Raw genomic sequence first — 19,060 nt, 5'->3', positions numbered from 1 at the left:
TCATGGGCTACTCTTTTCGATTAGCAGCAAGGGATATTTCATATGCACCATCCCACAGACAGGAAGGTACACACCACGGCCTTTGTTACACCAGTTGCTGGAACGAGAAATAGCCCAATGGGTCCACCGAGGGGGATCGATCCCAGACCGACCGCGCATCAAGCGAACGCTTTACCACTGGGCTACGTCCCGCCCCAACTCACAATAAAGTCAAATGACTAAAAGTAAAGTGGAATGTCGACGTTGACTCACACAGTGAAGTGGAATATCGAATTTGACTCGTACAAAAATAGGATGTCGATGTTGAGTTATGGATAAGTGTAGTCAATCCTCAAGGCTGGTCAGTAGGTTAATGTTGAAATTTGAAATGCGAAATTGAAATGTCCACTCACATGCGAAGCTTAAACATTCCCATATAATACAAATGTTCCCTGGTTTGACACTCTACATTCAATGTACGTTTAAAGCTGGCCGCACACTGCCCTTCCGGGCTATGGTTTTTGATCGGCGCCACGAATCGCAGAGTCGCAAGCCTTGGTTTGTGGACAACGCCGTAGCCATGCGGCAGTGATTTCATGCCGGCGTATATGTATGCATGTGTGCATGCATGCCTGCATGCATGTATGTATGTATGTATGTATGTATGTTCGTACGTACGTACGTACGTATGTATGTATATATGCATGCATGGACGTACATGTAGGTATATAATTATGTAGGTATGTACGTACGCACGTACGCACGCACGTACATACGCACGCATGCACGCACGCACGCTTACCTGCCTGCCTTCCTAGCTGCCTGACTGCCTGCCTGCCTACCTTCGTGCCTGCCTGCCTGCTTGCCGCCAGGCTGCGTGCCTCCTGCCTGCCTGCCACGTGCCTGCCTACCTGCCTGCCTTCGTGCCTGCCTGCTTGCCTCCTGACTGCCTGGCTGGCTGCCTGCCTGCCTCCTGCCTGCCTTTTTGCTTGCTTGCTTGCCTCCTGCCTGCCTGCATGTACGTACGTATGTAGTTTCAAATAAACAGATAAAACAAGAAGGGGAACAAAAACACGGCGTTATTCTATAATTAATTAATTATTATTATTACTACTACAGTAACATTGCTAACCATCCAGGTGTCTGCAGTACGTTTCTTCGTTAAAACCTAAAATAAAACAAAATGTCATCGTTTGAGGGTCGGATTAAGGTGTTTGTAAGCCATAGACACAGAAATGATTTTAAAAACGGGCGATATAGTCTATACAACATTTTGTATGTACGACATCACTAAGAAGTTTATTTTGTTTAACAACACCACTGGACAACACTAAGGAAGATGACAGAAATGGGTTTTTTTTGGGGGGTTTTAGGTTATTTTGTGCAATATTTCTGTCGGTTACAGTTCATTGCATGCAATGTGTACGTATATGGTCAAATCCATCATTACGGGTGTTACATTTTGAGGGGGGTAAATGTTTTAAAGTTGCAGAGAATATTATTTGCATCATTCTCCCCATTATTTGAGTTTTATACAGTTAACATGTTTCTCTCCCAACTTCCATAAAATATTTAAGATTTAAAATTCTACGTACTAATTAAAAGACCTACCAACTTCCGTTACGGGTGTTACACTAAATGGACAAATCTTTTTTCAAGAAGTACATTTTATCAAAATCCTGTGATGTGTATGGGTAATTTTAATAAAACTTGTATCATATGGGTAGGTGACCTTAGATAATTACTGGAATAGAACCTGGTTCCATTACTTGCTAGATATTATGTCAGTTATACACAGTGATAACTGTTAAATGTGTTACGTTACGGGTGTTACATTGTTGTCCGCCATATTAAAAGCAACATGCCATCTATTTCAGCTGTCATATTTCGAATATTGTATCCGTGTCAAGTTTAAACATAATAAAAAAACACCTTTTATTCAATCAATGAAAAATAAAAATTTAAAATAATGTATGAACTCATTTGAAACATATTTATATAGATACATAAACAAAACAACGATGATAGGTTTATTAATATAATCACCAACAAAAATGACTTACTGAGAGTAGAGGACATTATTTTATTCACCATGGAATTTATGAGCTTTCTGAAGTATAGCCGTAGACGTTTGTCAGCAAACAATGGGTGACTTATCTGTGGCTGTATAAGAGTGAATGCTCTGTTTCTTGGGGATGGCATTGACTGACTTCCACAAGTGTCGTACAGGGGATCTTTTGAAACATTGATCCATGTCATTTTGTGTTACTTCCTCAACTTCAATATTGATATTGCACATTTCTGCAGCCTTAACAAATGAACTTGCATCCTGTACAATCACTTTGTACGTTCGAACAGAGCATTCAACAGTACGCTTAACAATACAACCAATCCCATCAACGGGACCTTTACCATGGAAAGAAGCAACAAATTCCATTCCACTGTGATGCCGAGTGTTGCCTTGATTGTCGTCAGAAATCTAAATATGAATTTGTTTTTGAACTGTGATGCTGCTCCATCACTAAATATTTGGATGGTCGTTACATCATGGTTTGCTTTCAAAACTTTGTTAATGAGAAGTGTAATATATGGAACAACAGTTTCTTTAAAATGTGTGAGATTATCGCTGGCAAACACACGATTTCATCCCACCAACAGTCAACACAGTGGATGTGAATAATGAAACTTGTCTCTGATGCCAGTGAGCAGACTGGATTTCGTCAGCATACACACAGGTATAATTCTCTGAGAAATCAACTTGAAGTACTGCATGTGATGGATCAGTTACATGTTTTACTTCCTCAAAGAATGACGCCTGTTCCCTCTTTACATGGGAATGAATGAGAAAGTTTGGTAACTTTGACTTCAACAATAACATAGCTTCACATACAGTACCCTGCTGAAGTCGTTTCTCAAACTTTGTATCAACCTTGACCCACTAATACCATGAAGTTTCATTATCTCGGGTTATTCTGGTGACCTACGATTCAAATGCCTCAATAAATAGTTTCCCATCACAACATGTTTCACATCATTATTCATGCATGTCTTTGATGTTGCATCACAAACACATCGAGCAATGAAATCCTGTGAATATGGATGAAACACATTTGAGGCCTTCTTGGACAATCAAGAATCATAATGATATTCTCGTGGTATAAACAAAGGCACTGGTTTTATGGCAGGTTGACTGCTGGAAGCACGTTAATAGGACGGAGTTCAAAACATTTTGTACGCCCAATAATGACTGCAGGGTTATTTTCTTTGAAACATGAATACGCTTCGCCGATTGACATTGTCAGGTGGCGTTTCTGAATTTTTTTTTTTTTTTGTTTGATTTATCAGTGATAACATCCCTTTTACCTGGGGCTTATATCATCTCTCTCGAAAAATCTGCAGACAAGACTGATGGTTTCATCTGGCAATTTTGAACATCTGTGGCTGGATGTAGGTTTCGAAATCAAAGTTTCAATTGTAGCCAACCGGCCGACAACACTTTTACGCCTCCTTGCACTTTTTGGAAGAATGGCTTTAACTCTTGCAACTACTTTTCCAAGTGCTTGTGCAGATTTATATACTGGCACCTGATTCTGTTCATTTACCAAATTATTCAGTCTGTCTTTCTGACGTTGCCTGCGGAGCTTCACACGTTGTCTAATTTGTTGTCGTCGCATTTCAGTTTCTTTATCAGATGCATTTGTCTTTTTACACAGTATTGTCTTATTCGTTCCTTGTTGAGATAATCAAGTTTCTTGTTGGGATCGCTGCGAATTCCTGCTCGGTATGCAGCTATTCTTTCAGCTGATGTCTTTGGTGGCATGACTGAAAAAAGGCAAAGTAGACTATAATACTTGATATAACTTCCAATATTTTTTTAGTTGTAGATTGCTTTAAAGTTTGTTTTAACTACACCACTAGAGCATATTGATGTATTAATCATCGGCTACTGGATGTCAAACATTTGGGTTTTTTTTGTGACACATACTCAGAGGAAACCCGCTACATTTTCCCATTAGAAGCAAGGGATCTTTTATATATATTTTCTCATAGACAGGACAGTACATACCATGGCCTTTGATATACCAGTCGTGGAGCACTAGTTTGAACGGGGGAAAAGCCCAATGGTAGACATCCACGGATGAGGTTCGATTCTGCGACCGTGGCACCTCAAGCGGGCGCTGAACTGACTGAGCTAGATCCCGCTCCCTTAGTACCATAATATAAAAGTAAAATTTTAAATATTTTAAAAAGGAAATGTTAAGTTTAATTTATAATGTATTGTGTTCTCCACTGATTGTCGTCTTCCCCATTCAGAAAAGAAAATTGAAAATCAATTATAATTATTAAATATTCAAGAATTATGATGGGTAGAAAATGTTATTGGGGAGATAGGTGAATTATGTAACATTTAAAAAACATGTTTTAAAACTTCTCATTATTATTATTATTATTATTATTATTATTATTATATAAAATAGGTACTTACTTTGAATACATGTATCTTGTCACTGGAAGAATGGTGCTTTCTGTATGCTAGTCCGTGCAATAGTGAATAGACTGCCTTGGTGCATCAAATTATATATCATTATCAATTTCACCACAGGTGTTTGGTTGACAGACATTGGTGACATCAAGCGTGCAGCTGCACTAGTGACCAAACCTTACTAGAAAGTTTTAATGATTGACAAGTGTCACCTTCAGGACTTACCAAAACAACATAATTTGAAAGAAACATTAAAATATTCTGAACTGACATATAAAGTCCTTTGTCGTTAAAGGGACTATCTTGAGTTTAGAAAAAATGTCGGCCAATATAACCTTTCATAATTATTATATTGTACTCTACTTACATTTTCTTGCTTAAAATTATAAAATTTGTATAACCAATTCATTTCGGATCATGCTAATGTTTTGTAGTAGATCAGTATGGATTTTTACACACAATAATTTCATAAAGATCAGTTTATTTTTTTCTTCCAAACGCCACTGCTGATAGTAAGCTACAATAATGCAAACAACTATATACATTTATACATAGTTATGAATTGAAAAATAATTTTTATGATTTTACTTAAGTAAAAACTTAAAATGACATAATGTGTAACACCCGTAACCCGTAAATCAATTCAATTTGACAGTTAATTCCTGAACTCATTTCATATTAATAGTAATCAAGAAAATAAAGAAGAAATAAAATATTGTGTTTTTACCATCAAAACTAAATAATATAACACAATTTGTCTTCTTTTTCCATTACCGCTGTTACATTGATTGGGCTACATATTTATGGTCAAATTAAAAAAACGTAAATTACTGACATTAATAAAATGTTCTCATGATAAATTAGCAACAATAACCATGTTTTAATGGTATAAAATAAAAATGTCAGGCTTTATTAGAATCTCATGGATAAGGTTTGAAGTTTGGCTCTTATTCACGTGTTTAGAAATCAGTTTGTGGAATGGTTTTGAAGTGTTGTATACCAAACATGTAAATAAAACTCAGGAACATTTTATTAGGTTTACATCCGCCAGAGATACTTCCTTCTAATGCCAAAAAAAGTTTGATTTTATATGACGATTTTAAAACTGGCCCTATGGGGATAGTTACATGGATTTGACCATATGTGTTATCAATTTAAAGACATACGATTGGCTGCCCCATAGCCATATTATCCAATGAAATAAACGCAATCGCATTTGATTGCTCTGTGACGTATCAGTTTAACCTGGAACTGATTGTACTCTTGCGTAAAAGTTAACTGCAAGCAATAGCTCCTTAAATAATTATTTTAATTTTAAAAAAAACCTCCATAAAGTTATTAAAATCTTTTTTTGAGGATATGTAAGAAACACAATAGTACATTTGTGCCCGTTTGATACCATTTATCTCATAACATGTTGTTTCAGTATTTATCCAATTCGCTTTTGACAAATAGTATTTGTCCCGGATCGTGCCTCTGGCTATCCAGAGACAGGACCCGGGACGGACATGCTGGAAACCTTAGTGGTATATGAACATGTTAAAATTCACCCACCCACCTGTCACTCGTTTAGTATTCTCTATATACCACTGACTCAATTTAGAAGCAAATTATTATTTGTAAAACTATTAACTGTCTTAATTGTTAACTCGAAATGTATTCTGTTGACATTTGATTTCTCCATGACCTTCAACAAGTATGACATCCAGCCTAATGGTGTTTATTGTGATAGCAAGCATTCAACAGCACCCCCCCCCCCCCCTCCACTAAAATTTCCCGACCACATAAAAACATCAAAAGAACTACCCCCAAAAAATCGCAAACAACAAAACAAAAATCCCAGTAAAACAAACCAAAACCAAAACCAAAAACCAACCAACCAAGGGTATGTTTCCAGTATAACATTACAATCAACTTGTGGAAATTGTACTCTCTCTCTCTCTCTCTCTCTCTCTCTCTCTCTCTCTCTCTCTCTCTCTCTCTCTCTCTCTCTCTCTCTCTCTCTCTCTCTCGCCCAACCAACACAGATAAACAACTGGAACGAATGGCCCGACCACATTACATACCAGGATGTCCCGAAACCTTATGGGAAGGGATGTCTCCAACCGTCCACTGACAAAACGGGTCTCCCAGCTCTTCCCCGTTTGTCCTGCTGTCTCCGTCAGAATCCTGCCTACACAGGGTTTCAGTCCACCTATGTCCCGCAGCAGCAAAATCCTACGAAGTGAAGGAATACGCTAATTTTTAATCTAATAATAATAATAATAATAATAATAATAATAATAATAATAATATTATTATTATTATTATTAATTGTGTGTGTGTATGTTGTGTGTATACGTATATATATATATATATATATATATATATATATATATATGTATATGTATATGTATATGTATATATATATATATATATATATATATATATATATATATATATATATATATATATATATATATATGTATGTATATGTATATGTATATGTATATGTATATGTATATGTATATATATATGTGTGTGTGTGTGTGTGTGTGCGCGCGTGTGTGTGTATTTTGATTGTAAATAGCAATGAGGAGGATCATCACCATGGGGAGTTTGGGGCTGCGGGGTGCGAATGAACATATATACATTCTATTATCCACAAACATTTTGGTTTTATATTCAGCAGAAAAAGTCTTTGCGATAATTATAAAGCCAACATTATTTATAGTATTGTTTACAAACACTGTGTACATTCAAAGTTAACTGAAACTGATTCAAGTGTAAAGTTCACAGCATTCAGGAGCAACTCTAAACCGAATTTGTCGTTCCCACGCATGTAACTCCACGTATAGTGGGCAGACGTTTGTTTTGTTTAACGACACCACTAGAGCACATTCATTTATTAATCATCGGCTATTGGATGTCAAACATTTGGTAATTTTGACATATAGTCTTAGAGTGGAATTCCGCTACATTTTTTCATTAATAGCAAGAGATCTTTTTATATGAACCATCCCATAAAATAGTCGGCAGATAACAAGTTGCTTACCGTATTTGAAGGAAGAAAGGAAATGTTTTATTTAACGACGCAGTCACACATATTGAGAGAGGAAACCCGCTGTCGCCACTTCATAGGCTACTCTTTTCGATTAGCAGTAACGGATCTTTTACACACACCATTCCACAGACAGGATAGTACATACCACGGCTGGAACGAGAAATAGCCCAGTGGGTCCACCGACGGTGATCGATCCTAGACTGATCGCGCATCAAGCAAACGCTTTACCACTGGACTACGTCCCGCCCCATACCGTATTTGAAGCTCAAACCACAGGAATCATGAACTAAAATCGCGTTAAAAAGCAATTTTGACACCTCCATTACATTGTTGGTCATTTCCCACGAGGATGGGGCGGTATTTATCTCAGTCGGTTGAGTGCTCGCCTGAGGTGCTTACGTCGCAGGATCGATTCAACTGATTGGATTTTTCTCGTTACAACCACATCTGGTCAAAGGCCGTGGTATGGGCTTTTCTGTCTGTAGGAAAGTGCCTATGCACGATCAGTTGCTGCTAATAGAAAAAGGGTTTCCTACGAATTACAAAATGTGTGACATCCTTTGATTAAATAATTAATCAATATGCTCTAGTGGTGTCGTCAAAAAACCCCACTTTTTCCTCGTGATGTCTTTAAAGGGACATTCCTGAGTTTGCTGCATTGTAAGATGTTACCGACTAATAAAATATTTCTACGATTAAACTTACATATTAAATAAAAATTTCTTGTTTAAAATATCAGCGTCTGTACATTCAATGTGTTTCTGGTCGTCTTAATATTTCTAAGAAGCCCAAACTGGATTTTGTCTTCAAATAATTTCGTACGCACGAAAAAACTATATTTTAGAAAATATAATGAAATTTAACCTAGTACAAATATTAGAACGATCAGAAAAAAGTTTAATATACAGCCACTAATATTTAATGCAGAAAAATATATTTGATATGTAATTATAATCGTTAAAAAGTCTCTGTTAGTCGATAACATCTGAACAATTGCAGCAAACTCAAGAATGCCCCTTTCATTTGTGCTCCAACCGGTATATACAAAGCGAACACAGTCGTCTCCACCATTTTTTCTACTTAACTGACAAAATAATCATAGTAAAAAATAATTGTCAAACGTTTTAAGTTTCCTTTTTGATTCAGTGTACTTACCAAGCCGAATCGTGTGTTGTGGTGATTGATGTGAAACGAGCCTTGGTTAGGCGGATAGCGAAGGTCATGGCCGACCGCAGGCCATGTGACTGAGGGATCGCATGGATCTAGAACGTTGCGCCCATTGGGGATTCGATCTTGGTAACTCTTAAGACAGGTGCCTAAAGATGCGAATATTAATAACAGAACCACACGGACATGCATTGTAATGGTCAGGTGTGCGGCAGTGTGTGGAATACACGCGTAGAAATGCATTCGTTATCGGTGTGTGAACGAAACACATGTTGTTCACTATCGAGTCATGACGTAGGTAATTCTGTAGACCAACGCGATTTCTGAATAAAGCGTGATACGCTTACACGTATTGCTTACACGTATTACCAATTGCTTGATATTCCAATAGCCGTTGATTAATAAAGCAATGTGTTCTAGTGGTGTCATTCCCACAGACAGGATAGAGTAGGGTAGTGACACCCTGATAGTTAGGTCGGGTACGTTCGGAATCCTCGAAGACGTTCAGATAAATCAGTAAGATGTGAAGGGAATGCACATACCTGATTGGCTGAATCGGCCCACATGACATGTTCCCGCCAAGATAGCTATAGCTATAGCACACGATATCCCGGTATGTTCTCCTTGACACCGCCATCGCAAGTTGTACTAACATGCAAGGTTTGATAGATAAATAGATAGACAGATACGTAGTTTAACGTACCCATATACCACTAGGTTTTCGAACACGCTCATCCGACCTCCGATAAGATCGGTAGCCTGACTCGGGATGGGGGGGGGGGGGGGGGGGGGGGGGGAGGATAGAGTTGAAAATGGGCAGAATTTTGAAAATAGCAATTAGTAAAAAAAAAATTAATAGAATTAAAAAAAAGAAAAAAGAATTGACTGCTCGACCGAATATTTATATAATTTGGAGCATTTTAGAAGGACAGTCCAAAAAATAAATAAGAGAAAGAAGAGAGGGTCGGACTATTTAATAATATTAAGAATTAATTTCGACATAAAATTTTGAACGGAGGTATAAAAGTTTAAAGTCCGATCTATACGGTCCGGGCCGGGGGTGGGGGTGAGTTTAAGGTGGGTGGACTTTGGAATACGAATTTAGTAGTTAGGTCAAGGGACCTAAAGCCAAAAGCAGCTGCTACATTCGACTCATGTCTGGATAAAATTTAAAATCCAAAAATAATATTAGAGTACTCGACCAAAAAGTTGTTTGGGTGATTTGAGCAATTTAGACAGGCTGCCAAAGTAAAGTGTGTCGGACTGTTTACAAAAAAAAAAAAAACCCATAAAATTTTGAACCACGGTCAAAAGATTTAAAGTCCAACTAAGCCTTAAAAAGGAGGTTCCTGTCCTAGGAGAGGATTGGCGGAACTCATGGAGTGATGTTGGGGTGATCGGCCCGGAACCTCGGGAAGAAGTGAGGCAGGTCAATGTAGCACTCTCCCCGAAGTAAGGCTGGGTAATCTTCTAGAAGTATCAGCCTGATAATCCGATGGACGATTGGATTATTCATGTCTGATTTCAGCAGTTCTTGCCGATACACCCCGTTCCGCTCAGACGTCAAATAGAAGGTGCGACTCTTCTCGACGTACTGGAACTGGTACCGCCCCTGATCATATGGTGTTGGTCTCCAACTCTTGGGGATGAAGGGGCCAGGCAGTTGGGAGGTAGCAGTGAACTCCCCCTTGACACACTCGCGGTACCGTCTAGGAAGCTTGTCGCAGGCGATCTGCCAAGTAGTGGGTTGGGTGTCAAACGGGTCCTGAACCGACACTTTCCTCTGCTTGGCGTCCCGCTCTGCACCAGCTATTGCAACAACACGTGGATACGCCGGTGGGCTGACTGGAGCTGACGACACTTTAATATGTTATGTCTCCATCGGCGCTGGTGCTGCAGGGGGAGGGGCCACCATTGCCAGTTGAGCTGACAGCTTAGGCCAAAGGGTCAAGCTCGCGCAACACAGCCCCAAGGGGGATGGGGGGGGGGGGGGGGTGGGAGGGGGAAAAGAAACCTCGACGTTCGCTGAACACAACCGTATTCTTCGCTGCCTCGAGTAGGAATGGCAAGGTTTGATGATCCTATGTGAACTAATCATAAGGACGATATGGCCCCGTCAAGGATTTATCCATTAGTTACAAGGGATCTTATATATGCATGATCCCACAGACATGATAGCACATACCACGGCCTTTGATATACCAGTCGTGGAGCATTAGTTGCAACAAGAAATAGCCCAATAGATCTTGTTTTACAGTTTAAATATAATAAAGAAAGAACTACGTTATAGACAAAAATAAACGCTATGAATTCAAAATTGCAGTTTTGGCATTCCATGTTTTTATTTATTTCAACAACCGGCATCGGTGGCGTCGTGGCAGGCCATCGGTCTACAGGCTGGTAGGTACTGGGTTCGGATCCCAGTCGAGACATGGGATTTTTAATCCAGATACCGACTCCAAACCCTGAGTGAGTGCTCCGCAAGGCTCAATGGGTAGGTGTAAACCACTTGCACCGGCCAGTGATCCATAACTGGTTCAACAAAGGCCATGGTTTGTGCTATCCTGTCTGTGGGAAGCGCAAATAAAAGATCCCTTGCTGCCAATCGGAAGAGTAGCCCATGTAATGGCGACAGCGGGTTTCCTCTCAAACTCTGTGTGGTCCTGAACCATATGTCTGACGCCATATAACCGTAAATAAAATGTGTTGAGTGCGTCGTTAAATAAAACACTTCTTTCTTTCTTTATTTCAACAACACCAAGAAAACGCGGTGTGATAGGTAAATGTAGTGTTATGTTTGGTTTATACTTTTAGTATAATCTATTTTGAAGTATGTTCTTTTTAATGGTGATATTTATATTATTGAATAATGAAAAATAAAAAATAAAACTTTTTGTACTATTTGTGCAAAATGTTTATTTTCGTTCAGTAGTTGGGAGAAAAATAATCATTCATATGTCTATATGTGGGATAGTGCTATTCCAGCCGAGGGTACATGATTTGATGTCAGGGATGAGACTAGGGACACATGAATGATTCTTTTAATCTGTATCATATGCAAGTGCTGCATATGCTTTAAGACTTGCGACCTGTTGCCTTCTTCACGAGTCGTAACCTCAAGTACACTGCTATAAATGTCTTCGGATACATGGTCAGTGATTGATAAAGAGTTACAGAAGCTTGTGCATAATGAAGTCATCCTTGTGTCTTACAACATCTTCATACTTACGTCTTTAAGCAGACATACATATACAAATATCATATATCATATCTTTTTACGAGCAACTGCATATCTGGACATCTTTTATTTTCAAACATAGAGAGGGAAGCAACAAATAATCAAAATGTCAAGGCAGTTCTAACCAAAGGAGTCAGGCGGGTTTATACCCCACAAAAAATAAGGACATCTAGTTTTGGAAATATTCCGGGAAGCATGCCCCAAATCACCATAGAAAATGATGTCACTCAGTAGGCATGGTCTAATTGACTTATTCCCATCATACCTGAAGCACACTTTTAGTTGCAGATGATTCAAGCATCATTTGTCTTTGTAATATTGCACTCAGTGTCAAGACAGTTGCTTCAATCAACGACCGAGCAATGATTGAAATAAATGCAATTGTTGAAAATCATTACTCCTTTATTTCTGACTTACTGGCAGTTCATGGATTTATTGAGAGTAATATTGTGGCAGCTCTAATTGGAATTAGAAAAGGTGTAATGAAACTGGTACGGTCTGGTTTGCAGGGTATGTTCACCTTTGCCCCTGTGGGACAGGATATGTTCACCTTTCGTGAACACGTGATATCATCGCTGCCATCATAGCTGTATATGTTTTATTGAGCTCTACGCTGTGCAAGTTTGGGTGTTCTATGCAAGTCTTGGGAGTCCTACTGGCGGTGGAAAAGGAATGGAACATCCTGTTATGGATCTCCTAGGGGAGTGGCGGTCCTCCTAAGGACGAACACTTTACAGTGGATAATGGACGCAATCACGATTTTGCCTAATACCCTTTCGACTCTGTCTTGTTTTAGAGATACGATTATGATATCGGAATTCGGTTTTGTCACCAGACTGCACACTCTCAATTATTTAGGTGATATTAGCATGCCCCTGTCATGTTACAAATCATGCAAAGTTGTTTACTGTAGCATGCTATGGTCAGGCACAATGCTAGTCTATGACAGAAGCCCATTATAAATTGTGGTCATCAAAAGTGGGTTGTAGCGTGACTTGTACACCAAAGCTTGCCTATCTTCCTCCCACTGATGAAGCTTTCGGTGAATAGATAAAATGTTTAGAACCAAATCCACAATCTTTAGATCCAACTGAATATGATTCATCATGAGAAGTGACTTCTAAATCTCGTATACACACTACCGTCCCTGATATATTACTGGCTTTAGAGGAGTTGCTCAAATTGAAAACATGCTCACGTGACAGTGAATATTCATGTAGAACACAAATATGTACATGTGTAGTTGCAAAAGTTCCAAACTGGTATGTAAAGTGTTTGGTGTATGAGAAGGTTGCCAGGTTTGTTTCAGTGACCAAGCGACATAATATGTCGTAGTGCCAACTATATGTTCATTAACATACAATAGACGGATCATTGAGTTAAGCTAACAGAAACACTGGTGATATGTTCATGTTGATGAGGTTCTTTCTGATAACAGAGATTCGTAATGTTTAATGCATATTCATTATTTCTACTGGTGCGTCGGATAATTGATTAATTGTTCAGTTCTTTATCTTTTAAAACATACAACATAATTCATTTTTCTATTACAGAGAAATAGCACTTTGTCAATTTTCACGTTCCTTGGCGGGCATATTGAATATTACATTAATGGTTTCTACTGCTTTCTTCAAATAATTATTGCATTAAATTCCTTGTCTCTTAAAACTTACAAAAATACATTATACATGTTTCTGTCATACTTGTTTACAAATATATAGCATTTGGTTGATTTTCAGACCCATTGGCGGCCATCTTGAATACTTTAAATTGTTCAATGTTGACAATTCTACACCCACTTGGATATTATTATATGTCCAAAAGATAAATAAACATTGGGGCTTGCTATTCATAATGCATTCTTCAAACAACTTAGTTCATAAAATAATATGATTTTCTTTTCTTCTTTCCAGGAAATACGGGTGAGAACTATCGTGATATTGTTAACTCACAATAAAGTGGGATGTCGTCAACTCACAATATAGTGGGATGTTGTCAACTCACAATAAAATGGGATGTCGTCAACTCACAATATAGTGAGATGTCGTCAACTCACAATATAGTGGGATGTTGTCAACTCACAATAAAATGGGATGATGTCAACTCACAATATAGTGGGATGTCGTCAACTCACAATATAGTGGGATGATGTCAACTCACAATAAAATGGGATGATGTCAACTCACAATATAGTGGGATGTCGTCAACTCACAATAAAATGGGATGTCGTCAACTCACAATATAGTGAGATGTCGTCAACTCACATTATAAAGGGATGTTGTCAACTCACAATAAAATGGGATGATGTCAACTCACAATATAGTGGGATGTCGTCAACTCACAATATAGTGGGATGTTGTCAACTCACAATAAAATGGGATGTCGTCAACTCACAATATAGTGAGATGTCGTCAACTCACAATATAGTGGGATGTTGTCAACTCACAATAAAATGGGATGATGTCAACTCACAATATAGTGGGATGTCGTCAACTCACAATATAGTGGGATGATGTCAACTCACAATAAAATGGGATGATGTCAACTCACAATATAGTGGGATGTCGTCAACTCACAATAAAATGGGATGTCGTCAACTCACAATATAGTGAGATGTCGTCAACTCACATTATAAAGGGATGTTGTCAACTCACAATAAAATGGGATGATGTCAACTCACAATATAGTGGGATGTCGTCAACTCACAATATAGTGGGATGATGTCAACTCACAATAAAATGGGATGATGTCAACTCACAATATAGTGGGATGTTGTCAACTCACAATAAAATGGGATGATGTCATCTCACAATATAGTGGGATGTCGTCAACTCACAATATAGTGGGATGTTGTCAACTCACAATAAAATGGGATGATGTCAACTCACAATAAAATAGGATGATGTCAACTCACAATATAGTGGGATGTCGTCAACTCACAATATAGTGGGATGATGTCAACTCACAATATAGTGGGATGTCGTCAACTCACAATAAAGTGGGATGTCGTCAACTCACAATATAGTGAGATGTCGTCAACTCACAATATAGTGAGATGTCGTCAACTCACAATATAGTGAGATGTCGTCAACACACAATATAGTGAGATGTCGTCAACTCACAATATAGTGGGATGTCGTCAACTCACAATATAGTGGGATGTCGTCAACTCACAATATAGTGGGATGTCGTCAACTCACAATATAGTGGGATGATGTCAACTCACAATATAGTGGGATGTCGTCAACTCACAATATAGTGGGATGATGTCAACTCACAATAAAATGGGATGTCGTCAACTCACAATATAGTGGGATGTCGTCAACTCACAATATAGTGGGATGATGTCAACTCACAATAAAATGGGATGATGTCAACTCACAATATAGTGGGATGTCGTCAACTCACAATATAGTGGGATGATGTCAACTCACAATATAGTGGGATGATGTCAACTCACAATATAGTGAGATGTCGTCAACTCACAATATAGTGGGATGTCGTCAACTCACAATATAGTGGGATGATGTCAACTCACAATATAGTGGGATGATGTCAACTCACAATAAAATGGGATGATGTCAACTCACAATATAGTGGGATGTCGTCAACTCACAATATAGTGGGATGATGTCAACTCACAATATAGTGGGATGTCGTCAACTCACAATATAGTGGGATGATCTCAACTCACAATATAGTGGGATGTCGTCAACTCACAATATAGTGGGATGATGTCAACTCACAATATAGTGGGATGATGTCAACTCACAATAAAATGGGATGATGTCAACTCACAATATAGTGGGATGTTGTCAACTCACAATAAAATGGGATGATGTCAACTCACAATATAGTGGGATGATGTCAACTCACAATAAAATGGGATGATGTCAACTCACAATATAGTGGGATGTTGTCAACTCACAATAAAATGGGATGATGTCAACTCACAATATAGTGGGATGTCGTCAACTCACAATATAGTGGGATGTCGTCAACTCACAATATAGTGGGATGTCGTCAACTCACAATATAGTGGGATGTCGTCAACTCACAATATAGTGAGATGTCGTCAACTCACAATATAGTGAGATGTCGTCAACTCACAATATAGTGAGATGTCGTCAACTCACAATATAGTGAGATGTCGTCAACTCACAATATAGTGGGATGTCGTCAACTCACAATATAGTGGGATGTCGTCAACTCACAATATAGTGGGATGTCGTCAACTCACAATATAGTGGGATGTCGTCAACTCACAATATAGTGGGATGTCGTCAACTCACAATATAGTGGGATGATGTCAACTCACAATATAGTGGGATGTCGTCAACTCACAATATAGTGGGATGATGTAAACTCACAATAAAATGGGATGTCGTCAACTCACAATATAGTGGGATGTCGTCAACTCACAATATAGTAGGATGATGTCAACTCACAATAAAATGGGATGATGTCAACTCACAATATAGTGGGATGTCGTCAACTCACAATATAGTGGGATGATGTCAACTCACAATATAGTGGGATGTCGTCAACTCACAATATAGTGAGATGTCGTCAACTCACAATATAGTGAGATGTCGTCAACTCACAATATAGTGGGATGTCGTCAACTCACAATATAGTGGGATGTCGTCAACTCACAATATAGTGGGATGTCGTCAACTCACAATAAAATGGGATGATGTCAACTCACAATATAGTGGGATGTTGTCAACTCACAATAAAATGGGATGATGTCAACTCACAATAAAGTGGGATGTCGTCAACTCACAATATAGTGGGATATTGTCAACTCACAATAAAATGGGAATGATGTCAACTCACAATAAAGTGGGATGATGTCAACTCACAATATAGTGGGATGATGTCAACTCACAATATAGTGAGATGTCGTCAACTCACAATATAGTGAGATGTCGTCAACTCACAATATAGTGGGATGTCGTCAACTCACAATATAGTGGGATGTCGTCAACTCACAATATAGTGAGATGTCGTCAACTCACAATATAGTGGGATGTCGTCAACTCACAATATAGTGGGATGTCGTCAACTCACAATATAGTGAGATGTCGTCAACTCACAATATAGTGGGATGTCGTCAACTCACAATAAAGTGGGATGTCGTCAACTCACAATATAGTGGGATGTTGTCAACTCACAATAAAATGGGATGATGTCAACTCACAATAAAGTGGGATGTCGTCAACTCACAATATAGTGGGATGTTGTCAACTCACAATAAAATGGGATGATGTCAACTCACAATAAAGTGGGATGTTGTCAACTCACAATATAGTGGGATGATGTCAACTCACAATATAGTGGGATGATGTCAACTCACAATATAGTGGGATGTCGTCAACTCACAATATAGTGGGATGTCGTCAACTCACAATATAGTGAGATGTCGTCAACTCACAATATAGTGAGATGTCGTCAACTCACAATATAGTGGGATGTCGTCAACTCACAATATAGTGGGATGTCGTCAACTCACAATATAGTGAGATGTCGTCAACTCACAATAAAATGGGATGATGTCAACTCACAATATAGTGGGATGTCGTCAACTCACAATATAGTGGGATGTCGTCAACTCACAATATAGTGGGATGTCGTCAACTCACAATATAGTGAGATGTCGTCAACTCACAATATAGTGAGATGTCGTCAACTCACAATATAGTGGGATGTCGTCAACTCACAATATAGTGAGATGTCGTCAACTCACAATATAGTGAGATGTCGTCAACTCACAATATAGTGGGATGTCGTCAACTCACAATATAGTGAGATGTCGTCAACTCACAATAAAGTGGGATGTCGTCAACTCACAATATAGTGAGATGTCTTCAACTCACAATATAGTGAGATGTCGTCAACTCACAATATAGTGGGATGTCGTCAACTCACAATATAGTGGGATGTCGTCAACTCACAATAAAATGGGATGATGTCAACTCACAATATAGTGAGATGTCGTCAACTCACAATATAGTGGGATGTCGTCAACTCACAATAAAGTCAAATGACTAACAGTAAAGTGGAATTCCGACGTTGTCTCACACAACTGAAGTGGAATATCGAATTTGACTCATACAAAAATAGGATGTCGACGTTGAATTATGAATAAGTGTAGTCAATCCTCAAGGCTGGCCAATGGTAGCAAGGTCACCCCTAGAGGCCAACGTGCAAAAACAATGCTTTGCTCTTAACTATGCACACTCTGGAAGTGGTTTGGGTCATTCCTTTGGTCCTATGATGTATAAATGAACACATTTCATATCAGTGGGTATTATTATCGGTATTCTAATTTAGTGTAGGGCGGGATCAAGCTGTCAGTAGGTTAATGTTGAAATTTGAAATGCGAAATTGAAATGTCCACTCACATGCGAAGCTTAAACATTCCCATATAATACAAATGTTCACTGGTTTGACACTCTACATTCAATGTACGTTTAAAGCTGGCCGCACACTGCCCTTCCGGGCTATGGTTTGTGATCGGCGCCACGAATCGCAGAGTCGCAAGCCTTGGTTTGTGGACAACGCCGTAGCCATGTCGCAATTATTAAATGCCGGCGGACCTTGGCGCAGCAATGACCGCAGAAATCAAAAGAAACCGTAGCCCGCAAGGGCAGTGTGTGGCCAGCTTATGGTTAAAAATTAAGTACAGTGTTCCCCAAATGTACAGGTATTCAGTCATATGTATATGTATGCATGCGTAGGTGTATGTATGTATGTATGCATGTATGTATGTATGTATTTATGCATGTATGGACGTAGGTATGGACGTAAGTATGTACGTATGTATGTACGTAAGCACATACGCACGCACGTACGTACGCACACACGCATGCAAGCATGCCTGCCTGCCTTCCTAGCTGCCTGCCTTCCTAGATGCCTGACTACCTGCCTGCCTGTCTCGTGCCTGCCTACCTGCCTTCGTGCCTGCCTGCCTTCCTAGCTGCCTGACTGCCTGTTTGCCTGCCTGCCTGCCTTCCTAGCTGCCTGAAAACCTGCCTGCCTCGTGCCTGCCTACCTGCCTACCTGCCTTCGTGCCTGCCTGCCTGCCTGCATGTACGTACGTATGTAGTTTCATATAAAGAGATAAAACAAAAGGTGAACAAAAACA

General features: G+C 39.0%; 1 protein-coding gene across 1 annotated transcript; it reads right to left on the bottom strand.

Moving 5' to 3' along the window:
• Positions 1-1,057: 1,057 nt before the first annotated feature.
• On the bottom strand, positions 1,058-8,905 carry LOC121376344 (temptin-like). The gene is made up of 3 exons (XM_041504189.1): positions 8,661-8,905; positions 6,529-6,679; positions 1,058-1,147 (listed from the first exon to the last, which is right to left on the bottom strand). The coding sequence occupies exons 1-3, from the start codon at positions 8,862-8,864 to the stop codon at positions 1,107-1,109; spliced, it is 396 nt and encodes a 131-aa protein (XP_041360123.1). The 5' UTR covers positions 8,865-8,905; the 3' UTR covers positions 1,058-1,106.
• Between the last annotated feature and the right edge of the window lie 10,155 nt (positions 8,906-19,060).

The sequence above is a fragment of the Gigantopelta aegis genome, chromosome 6, assembly GCF_016097555.1.
Source record: "Gigantopelta aegis isolate Gae_Host chromosome 6, Gae_host_genome, whole genome shotgun sequence".
NCBI lineage: Eukaryota > Metazoa > Mollusca > Gastropoda > Neomphalida > Peltospiridae > Gigantopelta > Gigantopelta aegis.
The sequence above is the reverse complement of the archived record's forward strand: the minus strand, read 5'-3'. Positions and strand labels throughout refer to the sequence as shown.

Bases quoted from the DNA above. Each gene is read 5' to 3' on its own strand.
- LOC121376344 (XM_041504189.1), bottom strand. From the start codon at position 8,864: ATGCATGTCCGTGTGGTTCTGTTATTAATATTCGCATCTTTAGGCACC. The intron at 6,680-8,660 runs GTAAGTACACTG...TTCACTTCGTAG, and splicing joins ACAACACACGATTCGGCTTG to GATTTTGCTGCTGCGGGACA. The intron at 1,148-6,528 runs GTATGTAATGTG...GTTTTATTTTAG, and splicing joins TAAGGTTTCGGGACATCCTG to GTTTTAACGAAGAAACGTAC.